This window comes from Athene noctua, chromosome 1 (assembly GCF_965140245.1).
Source record: "Athene noctua chromosome 1, bAthNoc1.hap1.1, whole genome shotgun sequence".
NCBI lineage: Eukaryota > Metazoa > Chordata > Aves > Strigiformes > Strigidae > Athene > Athene noctua.
In genome coordinates, this window is record NC_134037.1 from 204,357,761 (window position 1) to 204,378,779 (window position 21,019).

General features: G+C 37.0%; 1 protein-coding gene across 2 annotated transcripts in view; it reads right to left on the reverse strand.

Annotated features, from left to right (window-relative positions):
- The window catches only part of TPP2 (tripeptidyl peptidase 2), a 57,759-nt gene that overhangs the window by 19,337 nt on the left and 17,403 nt on the right, over window positions 1-21,019 (reverse strand). Inside the window, exons 11-24 of one of the 2 annotated variants that reach the window (XM_074910797.1) lie at window positions 20,205-20,353; window positions 19,960-20,075; window positions 18,621-18,789; window positions 17,085-17,242; window positions 15,654-15,730; window positions 14,709-14,815; window positions 13,762-13,916; window positions 12,527-12,643; window positions 10,864-10,964; window positions 7,630-7,726; window positions 7,238-7,375; window positions 5,197-5,441; window positions 4,916-4,994; window positions 2,932-2,970 (exon numbers count right to left, since the gene is read on the reverse strand). In XM_074910797.1, the coding sequence (XP_074766898.1) occupies window positions 2,932-2,970; window positions 4,916-4,994; window positions 5,197-5,441; window positions 7,238-7,375; window positions 7,630-7,726; window positions 10,864-10,964; window positions 12,527-12,643; window positions 13,762-13,916; window positions 14,709-14,815; window positions 15,654-15,730; window positions 17,085-17,242; window positions 18,621-18,789; window positions 19,960-20,075; window positions 20,205-20,353 (1,747 nt within the window). The remainder of the gene's footprint in view (window positions 1-2,931; window positions 2,971-4,915; window positions 4,995-5,196; window positions 5,442-7,237; window positions 7,376-7,629; window positions 7,727-10,863; window positions 10,965-12,526; window positions 12,644-13,761; window positions 13,917-14,708; window positions 14,816-15,653; window positions 15,731-17,084; window positions 17,243-18,620; window positions 18,790-19,959; window positions 20,076-20,204; window positions 20,354-21,019) is intronic. The other variant, XM_074910806.1, reaches the window with a different exon arrangement.

The window sequence follows — 21,019 nt, forward strand, 5'->3', positions numbered from 1 at the left end:
TTTATTTTTAACTAGAACTACAAACTGCATACATAAACAAGCACAATGCCCTCAGAAGAGTCACCTCTTTAAAAAGCTTAATTAACAGTTAATGTAGATTAAAGATTTAAATATAGGTTTTTGTCTGATGATTCAACATCTGCTGCTTTCTGTGGAAAAGACACGAACCATTGTTACTTGTACTTTAAAGCATTCACAGCAAAACTAATCACAGGAAAAAGCTCCTTGAAGGAACACATAAAATCAAAGAATGGGTTGGGTTGGGAGGGACCTTAAAGATCATCTGTTTCCACCCCCCCTGCCATGGGCAGGGACACCTTCCTCTAGACCAGGTTGCTCAAAGCCCCGTCCAACCTGGCCTGGAACACTGCCAGGGAGGGAGCAGCCACAACCTCTTTGGGCAACGTGTTCCAGTGTTTTGCCAGCCTAACAGTAAAGAATTTCTTCCTTACATCTAATCTAAACCTGCTCTCTTTCAGTCTAAAACCATTCCCCCTCTTCCTATCAGTACACTCCCTGATAAGGAGTCCCTCCCCATCCATCCTGTAGACCCTCTTTAAGTACTGGAAGGCTGCTATAAGGTCTCCCCAGAGCCTTCTCTTCTCCAGGCTGAACAACCCCAACTCTCTCAGCCTGTCCCCATAAGGAAGGTGCTCCAGAGCCCTGATCATCTTTGTGCCTCTCCTCTGGACCCACTCCAACAGGTCCATGTCTTTATGTTGGGTGCCTCAGAGCTGGACTCCAGGTAGAGTCTCATGACAGCAGAGTAGAGGGAGAGAACCTCAGGTCTCATTTCCCATTTAATAAATACCATGCATATCTGCATATACACACAGTTGAATGTGCTTAAGGGATCTGTATCTGCTTTAAGATGCATACAATTTGTCCAACATTGCTTATTTTTACAGCAATACTCTTATTTAGTAATTAAAAACTAATGAAGTTTCTTGAAGTCACCATCCAGATTTACACAAAATTAAATCAGATTTGTACTTCATCCTATTTTTGAAGGCCTCCTGATTAAACAGGGATAGTGTCTTAATGCTCCAAGGAAGTCATCCTTTTACGTTTGACTCCACAATGGTATTTATTAGTCTTCCACTAGTACCTATCAGTATCTGTATAATGCATGTCTTGCTTCAAATTGGAGCAAAGAATGGAAGAGTAGGGAGAAAGATGTAGAAATTTTCTATCCCTTAGCTAGCTGTTACATATTGCTGTTCAAAAGCTGCATTATGTAAAACAACAAAAATGTTTCTCGCAGACCAGCAAAGGTCCACGATCTGTTTTCATTCTACCTATGTTCAGGACAAAACTTGGAAACATGGGGAAAAAAAATAAATCATATTGTAAATACATTATAAAAGTTAGGATGTGAAAGAAAGGTACATAGAACCAATTTGTTTTTCACATGGTTGTTTAGCGTGTGCCTCCCTGTTAGAAACTAAGGGCACTTCTAAGGGTACATCAACTTCCAAAGCCACAACATTAGGTCACACACTAACCTTCATGGGGATCAGTTTAGAGGAAAAATATCACTGAATTCTGAACCTCATACATATCACAGGTTCAGCAGTGAGAGAGAAAGGATTTTTTTTTTTTTTTAAGTCTGGAGACATTGAAGACACAAGACATTAAGTAAAAACCCAAACCCAAGGGTTGTTTTGGGTTTTGTTTCAGGTTTGGGTTTCAAATAAAATTCCCCAGAAGAGCTCTTCAAGCAAAAAATTATGGATTAGGTATACAACTCTGATTTATGTGTCTACTAAAACAAAGATACCTTCTTACTCTGTGGAAAGAACCCATTGATATTTTTGTCCAGTTATAAAAGAATTAACTAGCTTTTTTGGGAAATTAAGCTGCTATTTTCTGGCATAACCTCAAACTGCTTTCATGCAAAATAGAGAAGCTGTCGAATTATGGGCTGGATGAGCAGTCAGGTGTACTGAAACCTGCTGAATGGTCAGGCCCAGAGGGTGATGATCAGTGACACACAGCTGGAGGCCAGTAACTGATGGTGTATGTACCCCAGGGGTCAATACTGGATCCAATCCTGTTCAACATCTTCATTAATGATCTGGACGATGGGGCAGAGTGCACCCTCAACAAGTTTGCAGATGACACCAAACTGGGAGGAGTGGCTGATAGAGCAGAAATTTGTGCTGCCAAATAGAGGGACCTTAACAGACAGTAGAAATGGACTGTCAGGAACCTCATGGAGTTCAGCAAGGAAAACTGCAGTCTTGCAGCTGGAGAAGAATAAACCCATGGACCAGTACATGCTGGGGGCCACCCAGATGGAAAACAGTTTGGCAGGAAAGGACCTAGAGGTCCTGGTGGACACAGCTTGACTGTAATTCTCTTTGTAAATTCTACTATGTGCTACATCACTGTATAAACTCTAGTCTATAACAAGTTATATTCTATTTTAGTGGAATCACGAGTTGAGAGACTTTTCAATAAAGTCCATCCTTCCTAAGAAAAACCTGCTTGCTACAATAAGTTTTTTACAACTGTAAAAACTGTATAGTTAGATACTGAATTCTACATCAAAGTGTTAGGTTTGTGTTCAGTTGTCAATTTGCAGACAGAATAGAACAGGCAGAAACACTTGCCACAAAAAATCTTGACCAAATGCTGAAGATTCCTGAGTATTTAATAAAAATAAAAGTTACAGACCACTAATCACCACATGCATTTTTACAGTACTTATTGCAGAGGCATCCAGATGCTCACATGACTCTCAGTTTTGTATTATAGTAGTGTTATGTCATTCTACCAGTAGCCATACTTAAGGTGCTGAAGTAAAGAACTCAGGACTAAGGAGATAGATGAGGGAGACAAATTAAAAACCAATACTGGTTGACAAATTCTTTAAGTCATACGCAAAAAGACTTAAGTATATCTTTTTCAAAAACTAACATTCAGTACCTTTTTAAATTTTCCTTGTCGCTTTGCTGCAGACTGCCCCTGGGAGTTAGAATAACATACTGTAAGAAAACATGCACACACCACACAGGATGGAGACACCTTCTCTGTACAATTATGATTATACTTTCAACCTACAGATTCTTAAACTTTTAGAGAGTCACATCTATGATCAAACATGCTCTTAAAGCATGCTCTTTCAGGTTTTTAAAATTAATAAAACAATGCATTGTTGTGTATACAGTCCATTATTCCTGTAAGACAAGCAAGTGTTGTTAACCACTTAGCTTAAATTAATAAATTACAGAAATTCATTCTCAAAAGTGTAGATTTTAGATTTTGACTGTTTAGTAGCATTGTTTTGTTTCGTCATAAACATACAGAAGTTACATTTTCCCTCACATTGCATCCACCTGCTGGCCTAGAGACAACTTTGCTGCCTAGTCCTCCTTCTTTGTCTCCTGGTACATACTGAGGGTTCACTAAAGGCAGCAGAAAGTATCTGGATGCTATCTGATACCATTCTTTTTCCAGTGAAACATGATTGTAACAGTAATGTCTTAGACTATGACATGAGACACACCACAGCTAGAACTTCTCTCCATGTAAGCTCTTAAGTATTCTTCATCACATGAAATTTTATAGGCATACCTACCTACCTCCTACTTCCCATCCCAGGAATCACTGTATATAACCACTTGGTCTGGTTTTGAAATAAGATAGATGAGAATTACAACCAATAGTTCGAGGAAGTGCAGAATTCACTGCATAGTTAGGGAAACTATACTTCACTACTGTAATGGATTTACCATGGATTTCATAAAAGTATGCTTTCAACCTTGCAGGAATCACAAAGAAATATAAAACTGACTACTTTAGAATTCTTAGTTCCTGGGTTTTTCCTCATTGATACTGACAGACATTATTTAACCTGACGTGACATTCCTCAAATTCTCCTGTCAGACATTATCTAACCTGCCATGACATGCAATCTGCCCCAAAAGTACTACCTATAACCAGATCAGATTGAATGAACTAAACCTTTCTACTCAGCAAGATCTAAAGGTATGTGCCCATCTACTCAGAGGAACTTATTTTCTATTAAAACATACTCTAGTTTTATACATGTTCTTCAGCCACATCTAGTGATGTATGGACATAGATGAACTACCTCCAATACTAACAATCACCAGAATTGATTAAAATTTATTCTTAGATTTGCCATCTATTTAAAAATAGCTAAGGGAATCCTCTAAATACCTTAGCACCAAATACACACAAGAGCGATCTGGTTACTATAATCCCTGTTGCACTACAGATTTATACATGTTAGAAACCCGTTTTTACAGTATGATGTGTTATGAGCAAAAAAACCTACAGCTTTTTTCTACCATCACATACAGAGATCTTACATCATTTTGTTGGAACATACAGTCATATTAGTGGTTGACAACATCAGTGTGCAGCAAGTAAGAATATCAAATTATGCATTTGAGTCATCAAAATTCATACTACTGTGTGATAGTAACATGTAGGTGTTAAGAAAGCACATATTTTTGCTGAAAATTGTATGCATGCAAGGAAGAGTAGAGCTGTTTATTAGAGAACCAACATGCACAAAACAATATATATGCACATATTTTTCATTCAAGTTATACTACACTAGGCGATTACACAAAATCACTTTTAAAGGCTCCACACCAACAAAAAAGCAGTTGCTTCTAGAAATACAACAATCCAGACCAAAAGAATTAGAACTGAGAATTTAGAAAAAGTGATTAAATTTGAAATAAGATGAAGATAAAAATAGAACTGCTTATAAGTTACTCTGACTTTATTAATGAAACAACTGCTTATAAAGTGTGTTGTTACTAAACATAGTGCTCTTTAATTTACTTAAGTCATGAAATACAGCACTTCCTGGCATGCCATTTACCAGATTCAAAAGATTCAGAAAAAGAAGCCATGATCCATTTTAAATACTCACAGCTTTCTTTCCAAGCTCTGTTTTAGACAGTGTAAGAGCTCCTGCAAGATAACATCCTGGCCCTGCTCCTTTAGGTATTCTATTCAAAGAAAGAAAGTTCAGTGTTAAAACCAGGTTCATTAATGTTCCATAGGGACTACAGTAAAGAACCCAAACGGTGAAAGCAACACAAGAGGAATTACAAAGCCAAAACAGGTAGACACTATTAAAGCATCATTTCAGTTAGGTGCAGAAGCAGCTGGTTAGATGTAGATGAGAAAAACAGGACTTCAGTAACTTACTTGTCATCAGGCAGAGATGTAACAAAGAATGGCTGACTGTGTTTTGGTGGTAACGTCAAACTGTTGGATTTCTTCTTCCCTAAGAGAGCAAGGCTATGGTTTTCATAAATATCTAAGCTCAAGGTACTAGACAATCTGTGAGAAACAATAAATGGAAGGTCTTTGATGCGATCCAGCTCACTGTTCTGTTCGTGACGAATTTGTAACCGAATAGTGTAATCTCCTTTTTCCAGTTTCACGGAATACTGAAAGAAAGAAGTTCTCATAAATGTCAAGATTAAATACTTCACCATTCACAAAGAAACCCAGAAATAAGACTGTCATGTTCTCCTTGATTCATACAGCTCTAGTTAATTAAAATATGCTAGATTGCTTAGTTCTAGAAACTCTTGAAAAGAGTGCTTCCAAGACTTGATAGCAGCCAAAACATATTTTGTATTAACTCAAAAATAAAGCAAGTTTTCAGACCACAAAATAGGCTGACATCCTTTGTTCCTATTCTAACACTGTAAAAACTGCTCATAAAACTATCAGAATTCTGGCTAAAAACTTTCAGTTCAAAACCTCTAGCCAGTTTGCCCTGATATACTTTCAGTTTACTATGTAACTTTGGGTGTTCTATGGTTTAAATCACAGGATACCTTCCACTGTCTCAAATATTGTACCAGCTTTCACACTGAAGAAGCCAGTATTCCTGTGCAACTTAAGGCTGCAGTTTGAAGAGCTGAAAGACTCTTTGCCCTGAGCTTTTTATATATTGTTAGGAATATTCATATAACAATCTCCATTTATTAAACAAAAAAATGCCAAAACCCACCCCCCCAAAAAAAAATCCAAAACACAGCCAACAACAAAAAAAAAAGACTCTCAAAATCTTATTTTTGAAAACATTCTTTCATTTCTATCAGTGTGGATGTTCTGAGCAGTAGCAGTTTTTCTGCTGGTGCTGCTGTAATACTAAAGGCAGCTCTAAGTAGAAAGGGACAATAATTCATTACTACCCTGCTCCCAGAATCTCCCTCTCCTGAGTTAAGGAGTCATGTTTCTTGTTGGTATTTCTTCCTAGATTAAATAATTTTGAATTGTTTTAGAACTGTTTCTGATGTACACTACCAGAGATTTATAGCACAGTGATCCACCAGGTATAAGCAACAGGCTACTTTGGTGATTTTCAGATTTTATAGCAGCTTGAACATGCAAGTTAAGGAACAGAAGTCTAAACAATGCAATTTCTGAAACTTATAAGATTCAAAAGACATGCTTTAAAGTTTATCTATTGGACACTCCCAGAATAAGTCTATCAAAATAAACATTACAATGATGAAGTTCAACTGTGATTTCGGTTTGGTAAAATATAGTTTTAAATCAAAAAATATCAAAAATGTTTCTCTTATGCTCTTTATTTTTTTCTTTTTTATTCCCCCCCCCCCCCCCGATCCAGACACATGGTCTGTTCCAGCTGAAACAGATTCCCCACACAACTGTTGTACAAAAAACTCCCTTTGAAAGATGGCAACAGGAATTAAACCAAGCTATAGCACTTAAAAGGCTAACTAAAGACATCAACAGCACAGAAGACAGCCTTCATGGATACAGAAGCCTCTGATCTATCCGCAGATAAGTCACACTACATAAAAAATAATGTATCCTTTCCACTTTAAATAGAAAGGTTCAAGGTATCATCTTTGTAAAAAAAGCCAAACATAAAGACAAGAACTTGAATTTATTTATTGAGAAGCACCAGTCAAAAATCACAATAAATCACAAGTTAACAGCTTTCTGCAGAAATAAAACACACCATAACTTTCCCTTCTTCCTTGGAAAAGAAAAAAAAAATTATAGTGTTCTATTTCATGGAAACAAACCTGCCTTTTTTTTTTCATACACATATCACCACTGAACCTGTCTTCTTGTGAAGATACAAGAACGTTACACCTACGCATCAGGAAATGTGAGGAGCTAACAGCAGGCCTGGGAGGTGAAAAAGAATGAAATTTTCACTGTGCAGAACACAGAAGGTAACATAAATACATTACTCTACCTGGTGTGGATAGGCATCTCCTGAACCCATTTGTCTTTTGTTCTGGTCAAAAATAATCCACAGTTGACTATCAAACTCAGATTCATACAACAATTCACAAAGAAGTGGACAGCTTGGAGTTACTTCTCCACTCTTAGGCTATTAAAAGAAAAGTCAAAACATTTAATTCACTACTGAATAAACCAAGTATAATCCTTACACACATATTCAAAAAGATACCTGAACTAAAGTCCATTTCAAGCAACAGCTCCTAAAAACTAAATCAGAATTTTGTCTGTAGAAAGTTAATCTAGACCTTGTTTGACAGAAAACTTCAAAGTTAAAATCTGCTTTTAGAAAACATGCTGTATTTATTAATGACTTTAAAAAAAACAACCACCTATAACCCTTACCTGATGAAAGTTATAGGTTAAAATCATCTCATACAGTTGACGATTATTTGGTAAAATATCTCTGGAGCCCAAAGGTTTTATTTTTGCACTCACTGGTCTGCAGTTAAACAACAAAAAACAACAGAAGGTACTCTTAATAAAAATGCATCCTCTATCAAAATTTGTCTTGCTTAAGCAGAGGCATGTTCTGAACTACAACTGAATTCAGCACATACAATAACATCTCTTTAAATATTTTAACTATCCAGGCAGCATAAATTCCTCAGTTAAAATACATATCAGTTCAAAACCAAGCTTTAGTGACATTACAGACACTGCCAAAGAAAGAAGCCAGAGTTTAGCAATCACATCTAAATGCTCAAAACTAAAGGCCATTAAAAAAAAAAAAAAATGGGAAAGCCAACAGACTTCAGGATTAGGAGGAAAAAAAAATTTAAATAAAATCAGGCTACTTTACAACTTTAGTAACCATGCCACAATCAGCACTTTTATTCATAGACTGGAAGATTAATGGTACAGTAATTAGACGACAGAATAAATAGTTATTAATTGTATGCTACAGAAGGTTTTCTCAGAAGAGACTGTGTAAGAAGCCTGACAGAAATCAGAGCAGTAACACAGAAGAATGCCAACTCAGTTAGGACAAACTCTTGCTCAGAGCAGCACAAAAACTTTAAGCCATAAGCATCAAAGAATATAGGCTATTCTCTCCCTCTATTCCACTCTTGTGAGACCCCACCTGGAGTACTGCAACCAGCTTTGGAGCCCCCAACAGAAAAAAAACAAGGACCTGCTCGAGTGGGTCCAGAGTTGATCAGGGGGTTGGAGCACTTCCCTTATGAGGACAGGCTGAGAGAGTTGGGGTTGTTCAGCCTGGAGAAGAGAAGGCTCCGGGGAGACCTTATAGCAGCCTTCCAGTACTTAAAGGGGGTTGAAATGCTGGGGTTTCAACCCCAAGCCCCAAAATAAGGTTGACATATGGGTGATTCCCACAGCCCTTCACAAAGGGGGGGTGAGTTTGCCTTTAGGCTTCCCTCCAGGGTGCAGCAGCCTTGCAGGGAGAGCCATTAGGTAAACAAGCCCCAGGTCTCCCACATTAAGTAAGCAAAGGTCAGGTGTCCCACTTAGGGATAAAAGCTGGGACCACTTGCTGGAAGTTGTGAGTGTTTGTCTGTGAGGTGGACGTACTTTGCAGAGTTTCCAGTTGGGGAAGGACCTCCCACCTCCCTGGAACTGGGCTCCAGTCAGGTCTGTTTTTTGTAAACACGGGCTGTGTAGAGATTCAGTATGTGGCTTCCTTGGTCTTATGTATTTGGCTTGACGACTCATTTGTCTCCCGTCCCTTCTATGGGAAACTGCATTTCACCATTTATTCCACCCATTGTTGGTCATGTGGTGTCATTGTTGGGGTCAGGGGGATTGATGTCAATTATGTATAATCTGACTTGTTTGTACCCCCAGCACTCACCCACGTACCGACCCTTTTGTATCAAATACAGTTTAGTTATTGGTTCATCTTCATGCTGGCTGTGTCCTTTATGCTAGGCCTGATAATTGGCAAAACAGGGCTCTACAGGAAAGATGGGGAGGGACTTCTTACCAGGGAGTGTAGTGATAGGATGAGGGGTAATGGTTTTAAACTGAAAGAGGGTAGATTTAGTTTAGATGTAAGGAAGAAATTCTTTACTGTGAGGGTGGTGAGACACTGGCACAGGTTGCTCAGAGAAGCTGTGGCTGCCCCCTCCCTGGCAGTGTTCCAGGCCAGGTTGGACGGGGCTTGGAGCAACCTGGGCTAGCAGAAGGTGTCCCTGCCCATGGCAGGGGGGGTGGAACTAGATGATCTTTAAGGTCCCTTCCAACCAAACCATTCTATGACTCTCTAAATAATATAGGATAATCAGAGCTTCATAAATAAAGAATAGCAGAATGAGGGTGGCCTGGCATCATTTAAGTTTACATTTCACTCATTCAGACAACCTATAATTACATGATCAAAATTTTTCTATAAGATTCTGTCACCTCTTTCATTGCCAAGTGAACAGACTAATCACCCAGCAAAATATCTGTGCTGCATCAGATCACAGGTCCATTTAACCCAGGTTTCCTAGTCTGGCAGACACCAGATAAACTGCTGACAGAAGACTTAAGAACCAAGTAATATTACACAGGATACATCTCCCTAATAATCAAATGCTCAGAGGCAGGGTGAAACTCAAGAGACTGAATGAAAAGCCATTCAACACTTTTTTTTTTTTAAATCTGTTTTATGACTCATAACTTTGAGTCACTATTCATGCCTTAATTTAAATACATTTAATGTCAGATGAGTGCCCCAAATATTACAAGGAGCTAAGAGCATCTCCAGTTTACAAACCAATAATGAGGCAAAGATATATTAGGGGATTGTTTTATTTCCCCACTTAAGGCATATCAAATCAGGTATTCCTGAATCTACCATTAGGCAGCATGTTTGTTAAACACCTAGCAACCTCTATTCCAGTTACAAGTATCAAAAAGACCCAGATAGAGCCCAAGGTCTCCGCTGAGAGGCCCATATAATGGAAAACTTTGGATTACTGACCACGGTGAAATTGTCTGGTCCAAGTGTTAAGGTTACTGCTTAAACTGTATGGCTTTGGTTTTTTTTTCCTCCTGAAGTGACCAACTTTAACTGCTGCACTGGTTAGGAATTTTCCAGCAAAGCTTTTCCTCCAAATCACCATGTGTCGAACTGACAAACAACAAACAATTTTCCACCAAAATTGTGCACCAGATCCTCCAAAAACACCTCCAGTCAAGCAAGAGAAAGACGACAGTCTTCCCAGGTCAAAATCGGGCAGGATCTGAAGCAGCTGCTTAAAAAAACCCAAAACAACTAACACCAATAACTCCACAATTTGTTTCTTTAATATCTAAAGTGCCTTTTAGGTAAAGGCTTAGAGGTCTAAGTGTCTCCTTTGGAAGCAATGGAACATATTTGTAATTTTTAAAAATTTTATTATAAGCTTAAGGAAAGAATTTGTATGGAAAAAGTCACCATAATTCTCAAATTCTGTCAAAGTTAAAAGGAACAAAATAAAAAGAATGCTATTCTCAATATTAATTGATGCTTCCAAACCTACTTTAAAATTTGACAAGAATATTGTTATCGTAGATATCACTATTAACTTGTTACTGGTTTAACTACATACAAAGCTTTCCACTTTCTCAATACAGTCCCTCAGAAATTCTTACCTGAGTGTTTGAACCCAGTTTTTCAGATTTATGCATGGAGCAATATCTTCATACTTCAAGAGGGACTGAACATCAAATCTTACGATGCCTTCTGAAGCATGCTAAAGAAAAAGCATATAACAAGTATGATTCTGTGCATGTCATATGTGGACTATCTGAAATGCCCCTCAAAAATACAACACAAGCTGTATTTATCTTTATCATAAGAAGTAACACTGTGTGAGTCTGAAAGTGTCACAAGCTTATCTCTATTTTACAACAGATGATATACTGGGACTTGCAAAACTTTAGCAATTGGAGCTAAAGTTGTATTATTGTGTGTGTCCCCCCCCTTAATAATTTAAGCACTTTGTACAGAACTGTACAAGCCATACTTCAGGCAGGACTGGGTTTTGTGCATTTGTGAATATTACCTTTGCATATATAATTCAACACATACAATTATTATTCATCTAGAATCTTAAAACAAGTATTTTATAGTGTTTCTGCTGAGTTTTATTATTACAGACTAGTTTAACTTAGCAAAAAAGAAACAATACTACATACACAGGTTAATGAGGGGCAGAATCATTTGAAAACTTACTTTCTAGCAGTATCCCATGGCAAGCCACCAGTATACCAGCACTATTAAAAATGATTTTATGAAAAAGTTACAGGTGCTCAAGAAGGAAGGGAAAACCTGCTTTTATTCTCTAATTTTTAACTCTCCATTATTCAGTTGATGTATTCCCACTGGGGTGGGTGGGGGGCTGCTGTGCACATTGGCACCACCAGCTCTTCCTGCTCTACTGGATCAAGAGCTGGTACCTTAACACAATGCACCCACTTTTTTTTCCCCAAGTTTATTCAGCTCTCAGAGCCTGAATACATCCAAATTCATCTGTGGGACAGCTATAATTTGCTCTGGCCCTTAGCTGATACAAAGGGAGGAGCCAGGATAAATCTGCATGGTGCTGCTTCATGTAGGTGTTGCCATATCAGCTCTCAAAGAGTCCTCTCCTGAGGGGTTGTCAAGCCAGGTTGCACAGGACAGAAAAGAACACAGGTGGAAGACAAAGTACTGTGAATATTATGATACTAAAGTTCTTAGCAACTTTCAATCTGTTAGTATCAGAGTCTTAGGAATCACCACACTGCCTATCCACTGCACCTTCAACTGCCCTGAATGATAGGTCTCACCCCAATCTGTACACATTCAATAAAACACAGAAGAAAAAATAAATTTTAAGGACATTTTATTCTAAAATATAGTATTCACCATATTGTCTTTTAGCAATGGTAGTCTAGATATTCAGGTTCAAGAACTGTGGTCCCAAAGTTTATTCATATGAATATTTGCTAGTAAGTATAGCTACAATTTCAGCCTTTTAGTATGCCCTTTCTATTGGTGTTGGGTTTGGGCTTTTTGTGGTTTGTTTTTTCCTTTCTATTTTTTTTTCACTTTCTGATTTACAATGGAAAGGCATAGAAAAAAAATAATAAACTATGGCAATGGGCATTTCTGTGGGACTCAACTCATATTTACCTATTTTTAAGAGAAAACATGAACATCTCATGAAAGACTTTTAGTCTTTCTAAATACAGGCAAGAATGAAGAAAAATTTTATTCCGAGATACCAAAGGACTTCAGAATAATTCAAAATAAACACTGCAGAAAACTTACCATGTTTAGTTGAGGAGTAGCGCAAAGTACACCATGGAAAGAAATTGTGTAATTAATGCTAACATTGCTAAGGCTTGCCCACCACCGAGCAACACAAAATTCAATGGTTCTTCCAGCCTGAGTAACAAAAGCACAGAGTTAGACTCAGGCTCCCATCTTCCCCTTCTATTCACCCCAGCCTCCCTCATCCCAAGCTAAAAAAATTGGAGTATATCTCAAAAAAAGAAAAAAGACCCTGTTATGTCCCTCATGCGTATGTTTGTACAGTACCAAATAAGACATTATACTTGGTCTAGAAAACACAAGACAGCTCCAACAAAACGGGCTGACTGATGACTACATCAAAACAAGGAGTGCTGGGGTACACCCTACAGAGAAAGGTACAGCTTTTAAATGTTACATCTTCCTTTCCTATCCTTCAAACTAGGCAGAGAGGTTAGTTCACAGATAAGTTCAATATGTGTGCCCTAGAAAATGTGTGTATCTGTCTAAACAAGATGATATGAAGCCTGGGAGGTTAGGATGGAGGGTGTGTGTGTGTGTTTATTGTTGTTTGTTTGGGTTTTGTGTTGTTGTGGTGTTTTTTTAACAAACATGATAAAATTCACAATGTATCAGTGGGACAAGCTTAGCTTAGGGTGTCCCACTTGACACTTTCAGAGAGTAAGGGACTGAATAAGCACAAAAATCATAGCCACTCTTAGGCTTTAGAGCTATGCAATTAAATTAAGCAAGTCACAGGACAAAGAAGTGAACTCTATCATCCACACCCCTGAACTGTTAGCTCACCCCTTGGTTCTGTTTTGGACTCAAACCAGCATTATTCAAGCAATGCTGTATTTAAGCAGTATGAATGTAAGCCAGTCAGATATCACCTGGCTTCAACATCAAGGAATGTCACACATTACCACACTAAGCACTACAGGCAAAATATGACGAACTACATCTATATAACAAGTCATACCCGCTTATTTGAAAGGGAAACAAACTGTTTTGTATGAACAAGTACCAACAAACTGAAGAGATTAACAGGTATAAGGGCATTACCAAATAACTAAGAAACACTAGCAAGCTTTTAGAGATCTTTTCAGAACTGAGAACCAGATGCACTCACTACTAAAACAGACATTATTTTTTGGGTTAGGGGTTCTTTGGAAAAAAATCCAGAATGAGTTATGTCATACCACACCGATATCTTACCTTCTCTTCCCCCATGCCACCCTAATAAAACTTACTAAGACAGGAAATGCTTCAGTCACTGATCCTTTTTCTGGCAAGGATGAAAATTTGTAGAACTCATGACTTCTATATGCTTTTTGTTTCACTAGCTGAACGGCATGAAGCACAAACTTGGCGGTCACATCAGCTGAACATGAACATACTGTCACTTCTAGATAAAAGAAAGAAATTAAGTTTAGTTTCAAGAGCCAAGAATTTTAGGAGGAAAGCAGAGATTGACCAGAAAAGTAATTTGTAATTTAAGAAGTTACATAGTACCCCAAGTGGCTCCATATGTGAATAATGCTTATATATCAGTTATTTACAAACACCATTTCAGATTAAGGAAACTAGCTGTTCAGAAATCAGTTAAGAGAAACATGACTCAACTAAATGGTGAAAAGTTATCAGAAAGTACAGATGTATAATCTGTACAGGACAGACTGCTGCTGAATTCCAAATTACTAAAGGACAATCCTTTCAAGAATCTTTCATTTAGACTGAAGTAATCTCACACAGGAAGACAAGGAAAAACCCCCTTTTTTTCCCCCCCATGAAAAATTATGATGTATTTGCCAATTATAAAAAATCTTTTTTTTTTTTATTTTTTATTTTTTTTAAGTTAAGATATCTTTCAACACTACATCAATACACCTTAAAAAAAGAGACAAACCTCAGACAGTAATACCTTTCCATAAATGTGAGGTATTCCTCCAGTTATGGGCAATCACTTCAGATTATATTTGCTGGTTTCTAGAAGATGGAGAACTAGAACTGCTATACCAGAAACCATCAGATAACTTAAAATCACTCCTCTAAAAGCTTTAAAATCAAGTATTTTCCATATTCATGGATCAAATCCTTCAGTTCTTATTCAGGCAGGACTCAAAATCATTTCAAAACAGCTCTGTCAAGTCTGATAGATACAATTTTTTAATTTAATTCATGTTTTCATTTTCCTTACCAGCCCACGTAGCTCCCTGTGGAACATCAATGAAGTGCCTTCGGATTTGACCAGGTTTAAAATGAACATCTGTATACGTCAGGTCATAGCTTGATGATTCATCTACTCTGTATGTCAAAAGGAAAACACAAACAGTAATCAAAACAAGCTGTGAAGTCCTTTTCATCTATTTTTAAATGCAAAAATACTCACAAAAAAAGTGTACAATGAGGATATTTAGTCCTCAGCACCAATTACTTTAATCCATACCAGTACAGAATCTGACAGCACAATATATCTACAAGCTCCTCCACATTATGAAGACATCCTCTCTGTATCCTGAAGCTACTGTGTTTAAACGTAAGTATCAAAGAATCCTAGTTTTCAGTGGATCTGTTTTTCCTGGCTGAGTGACTTCCATAAAGTGGGCTAAGATCTGTAAGAATTAATATTTCTATGAATGAGTTAGAGAAGTTACTTTTTTTTTTTTGTCAGGGCAGATTGTCCACTGAATAAGTTTAATAAGATATTCTCCTTCCTTATCAACATCACTGAAGTTATAAGTTTAAACCAATGATGGGCACAATACTAACTCTACAAATCCACTGTATTAAAGTCATGATGGAAGCCTATCCCCAGTGTTCACCTGTCAAATGCACCTATAAGTATATCGATTGATACTCTGGTCACGATCCAGAAGTCATTTGTATTCTGATGGACCCATAAGCTGCTGCCGCTCTGGCTAAGCCCACCAGAACACACTGCTTTGTGGCTGCCAGGACCAAAATTACAAAACAGCCACTGTTATCTAAGCCTGCTACAAGAATCTTTTCAGATATCCACTCCCTTATCAAAGTTAGTAGTAAGTTCAAGAACTCCTGGAGAAAGAAGGTGGAGAAATAAATGGCAACAAGTGGGTACCAAAAACTAAACTTAAAAATGCAGATAAAGCCTCAATTTACTGACCTTGTTGGTATAACAACAGTTATTGGGACTCTGAACAGAGGACCTGCATTAGGCATTGCTATATCATATCCACACACCTAACAAAATGAAAAACAGCCATTTAAGTATCTTTGGTCAAAACGAAATTACAGAAGACAATAAACTAGTTCAAGTATTTTTAATCTTTGTAGCTATCACTCAGAAAAGAAATAAAATCTTAATTTGATCACTGTTACCCTAGAAATAGTAAAACAGCAACACTCACCAAGAAAAAAAAATTAGTTTTCACACTTACTACTCATTTCAGACTTTCCCCAGAAGTTTTCAAGCTTTCAATCCTCATTTATATCAAAAGCTCAACCCTGTATCAAGTCCCTATATCAAAAGCTCAACCTAGTCTCAACTCAGAATTTGTCCTAATCAGCCACCTTATTTTATTTCAGCTATTTTTGTTGTGTTAAAAACATTTTAGTCTTCTTTTTTCCAAGACTGTTTGAGTAAATACAGTTCAATTTACCATGCCTTTCATGGCCAAGCTTTACATACTATCTATGAAAATTTGTTCCATCATCACTCTGCTAAAATGTTCTCAGTGGTACCATAGAAGACTTGCAACTCTAAGTATCTTAAGCAAGTCACTTTAAAAAAGCAAGCTGATATAATCTTCATTACAATCAACTACAACGCAATGGAAACATTTCAACATTAATATTAATGTTTGCGATGAGGATGGAGAGGGCTAAAAAATATTTTTCGTTGGTGGGTTTCTTTTGCAGGAGTGAAAGAGGGTAGTTAGAAAATGAGAAATTTAATAGATTTCCTATTAAATTTATCCAAATCTGAACATAGCCACTCAAAGTCAGCAAAAAGCTTCTGCTGTACACAGCCATTATCACTCATTTTTCTCCTTCAACTTCTAAAATGAGGTAGAGGTAAGGAAGCAATAAAATAGATTGCATCATTGTACCCAAGAAAATCCTCAAGGTAAAACAAAATCTTGGGTCCATATAAGACTGCATGGCACCATCACAAAAGCCAGTCCAGTCCTTAAGCCACCACAGAAAGATAGTAATATTTAAGACTTCATAAAACTATAAGTCTCTGTACTCAATAATAATACAGGACTGAGCATAATAGTCAAAGTTGAAAATGTATCCAGAGAAAAAAGCCTCAGTGAATGGTTATTCATTTAGTTTATATTTTCTACATGCTTTTATGATTTAAACACAGATACTGACAGTCCCGTTGCCATGTGCTATACAACATTGTAGAACATAACTGCTGCTGAACCCTGGATTCAGCCTGTATACTGAAATGGAGTGTGGCACTATTTTCCTGTCTGTGTAGCACACAGCTTTTATTTCCTTAAAAATTACTTTTATAGAAGTTGATAGACACCACATGAAATGGAAAGGACACACAATCTTGCTTAGAACACCAATACTTCAATACCTCTGTATAATGTAGTCCTTCTCTCAGGCCACGTGGATCCACACGAATATTTATGTGTCGACATTGGTTCATAAGCTCTAAATGACTAGGACATTGAACCCACGGTGCATTTGAAGTTAAAGCTAAATGTAGCTGGAGAGATATTCTTTCAGTGTTTTCTGTAAAGAAACAAATTTTAAAAACAGTTCAATAACACAAATATATGCTTTAATTCTATTATAACACAGTATTTGCCATTTAAATGTACACATCAATAAAATGTAATAGCAACCAATTCCTTTGGGCCCCTGGATGTCAGATCCTCCACAAAGGACAGGTGTTCTGTATTATTTCTTTTAATCTGAGAAAAATAGCAGCAGTATGCAGTAAAATAAAGGTTGTACCCAACTTTGAGATTTTCCCCCTGAAGCAGTCAAACCTGACAAAGTTAAAGTTAGGCTAGTAAGCAACACTTCAGTTACCCACAACACAGTCCGGAAGCAGGTATAAGCTTTCTGGTATAGATAGGAATACAATAAAAAGTAATTGCACCGATTCTGAACGTTATAGAGAAACCTAAGCATGAGGTAAAGTCTTTTTAAAAGTCTACTGTATAATTATTTCATTTCTCTGTGTCATATGGTAAATTTAAAAAAGCACCAATTGTAATGTAACATGTCAAATAAACCATTTACTCTGAGTCAGTAACCTGTCCTGATTCACACCCTTTCTTTGCCTAAATAAACTCATCTCTGTCACATGCCAACCTTCTTGGGGATCACTGGTTTTAGGAAAGGAATTAATCTCAGTAACAAGCTCTCAAATGGATCATATTTTTCATACAATTCAGTAATTCAGTCTCTCAGTGAGTTCCAATTTATATTTAATGAAGTAAAACACAGCAAAACAGTTTACGGAGAAAAGACGTCAAACCTTATTTTGATTTGCACAAGTTACTTTTACCCTTTTAGTAACTAAAATCTGTATCAATTTCTGTATTGCTTTTAGTTACTGTTATGTTTATCCATTATTAGATGTTGAATTTAAGTCTAGTTTGTTAAACTAAGATTTTTTTTTCTCAGATTGTGGAAACTTTAATTAAAGTCCAAATCTAGAATTTATAGTCTTTAAACAACTAAGAAACTATAAATAACTAAGGAACCAATTTCTGGGTAAGTTCCTTAATCTTTAGAGAAGTAATCATTCTTTGCCAAGAGCTTTCTACAACAATCTGTAATTTCATGAAACATTAGGAATATTTGATTATTATTCCCTAGCTCCACAACTTCACTTTAAATTTCTTCAGAACAAAGAGAGATCCCTTTTTTCAATGGAAGGAAGTATGAACAAAAACGTGCAAGTGTTATAAATCTGAGGTTAGAATGGAAAGGTTGTTTAGCTGCATGCCTTCATTTACCGTGAAATTTAGAGTTGCACTTAGCACTTTTATGGTACAGATTCCTATCACTCCTCAAAAATCACAGCTTTTTTGTTTAAAAATTACACTTTATTTCCACCTGCCCTCCCTGTCCCCGTCATACAAAAGCTCTTTCTTACCTGTATTCTCAGGAAAGACAGGTTCTATGCCAACCCCGTGATCAGAAGGTGCAGCTATCTGGGCAGGATCTCTGAGGTAGATTCCACGGTTGCTGCCAACAGTAACTGTAAAGCCTATGTTACTTGTGAATGATGAATTCTGAATGAGGTAGTCATAGGCTTTATCAACCTGTTAGAAATAACATTCTAAATCAACAAATTACAACTTCATAGTAATTTATGCATTTTATCCTCAGTATGAAGTGTTCATTCAAGCAGAGCAACAAAGAGTGAAGTAACTTGCATGCTACCTGACTGTGCCTTACACGATACTCAGTATAGAAAATGAGGCAACATTTTCAGTCTGCAACAGCCACACAGAGAACATCAAAATTAAGAACATTAAAAAAACCCAAAAGACAAATCCATCAAAAGATGCATAACAAAAGTTTTCAGAGATGACTTCAAAGACAAGGAGTACTTCAAAGGCCCAGACTTACTATACTACTTTAAGCACCTTTCTCATATGTAGAGCAACACTAGTTAAGCTTTTAAACCTTTTATACAATAGAAGTTAAACAGTTCAAAAGAGACAAGCAATATAGGATGCCCATATAAGTTTTATATATTGATATGACATAAGAGAATAAGATTGTGAAATTCAGCCCCAGATTTAAGTAGATATGCTGTCATAGTAAATTCAGATGACAAGTTAATCTTTTTTGTTCCCTTCTACCTCACTTTCTATACTACTGACTCCAAAAAATCTTAAGAGTCTCTTCTACTTCACAGTGAACTACCTTCACCAGCAGAGATTAGGGCACTCTCCTTTGAGACAAGTGGACATAAAATAGCCTCAGTCTCCCAGATCAGAGTTTTACCACATTGCCCAGGGCAAAGCCATCATACAACTGCAGTTGTCCTGCTTTATGAACCACCGTGGGTATCTCTATTTTCATTGTCCAGAATTTACAGTTCCAGCTTTTGTCTGCACAGAACAAGTTCAGCGCTCTGATAATAGCATAAAAACATTTTTGGACATTAGGACAGAATTTGGACAGCATCCAAATCTACATGTGGGTGATAAAAACCCACATCCCACTTCAATGTCCACATACCTTTTTGATCAGTCTAAGAATGTGTCTACTATTTATTCTACAGTAACTGCATGCTGAAACTGAAAAAACTGTCTCATGCCTCCTCCCCTCCCACCACATTCCCTTCTCCCTCAATCAGATTTGAGAAGCAAGTAGGATGGGAGCAAACTGAGTGAGCTTATCTAGAAGGTTGCTCTTTTTTTGAGGGTTACTTTTCCATTGGCAGTTATTTATACTATCCTGGGTTTTTTGCTAGCAAGTACCTGAATAATACCGTGTCCTTGTGCAAATACTTCTATGTTTTCAGCTTCCACTGCAGTATTTTCTAATGCTCTTCTGACAGAATGAACAGTGTAATGAATATCATTAGCTTTGAGTCCTGAAATTAAAAATAAGGGTATTATTGGATGCAACAAAAAATTTGAAAATTACAGCATTTTTTAAAAAAGGAAAACATATCTAATCTCTTCCAGACTATGCATCTGTATTTAACATTGTAGCACATTACCTGACAATACTAATGCAATGCCTCCACATGCATTGGGAGAAGACATGGATGTGCCATTCATGAGTTGTGTTCCTCGCAGAGTCCAGTTTGGAACAGAAGCAATAGCACCTCCTGGGGCACTGATACTTACTCCAAGGGCTCCATCAGTGCTAATGTTAAAACAGAATGGTTGAAAAACAAACTTTTTTTCTGCACACTTTAACTTGAAGTTATTTGTGCACTTAAGAAAATAACTGTAGCTTTAAGGAACTTTCACAAATATATTAGTTATTATTACTTATTCATTAACCTATGAAACCCAAGAAAAAGCATGCCACTAAGTAGCAATTTAAAATGTCACACAAATCATCAGCTATGCCTGTTTTACTCCTCGATACTCTTCACCAGGCTTCAGTTTAGTCAGCAGATTATCTTCTGGGATTTGAATCAGAAATTTATTGCAAACAAACCTATTAAACAGTTCAATACATAAATTAGTACTCTACATAGCCTATTTAACAGTTATTATTTTTAAAGAACAGTAAAAGGGAGAGGAAGACTAGAAAATATCCAAAACCCCAGATCTCTAGTTTCTCATGTTGCCAGTTCAATACTAGGTCAAATTTTAAATTACAATACAGAACCTGAGGCAAGAAGAACAAGGGAAGATGACAAAAACCTAGTAATGTCAAGAGATGGACCAGCCTCAGTTGGGCCTAAGCTACTTTTCTTTCTTGCTCAAGCATATTTAAGAACAGAGCTAGTACCTATGGCACAGTTAAAGCAGCATCTAGTCTTCAACTGGATGAACGAGATACACTGTATCTTCCTTTCTC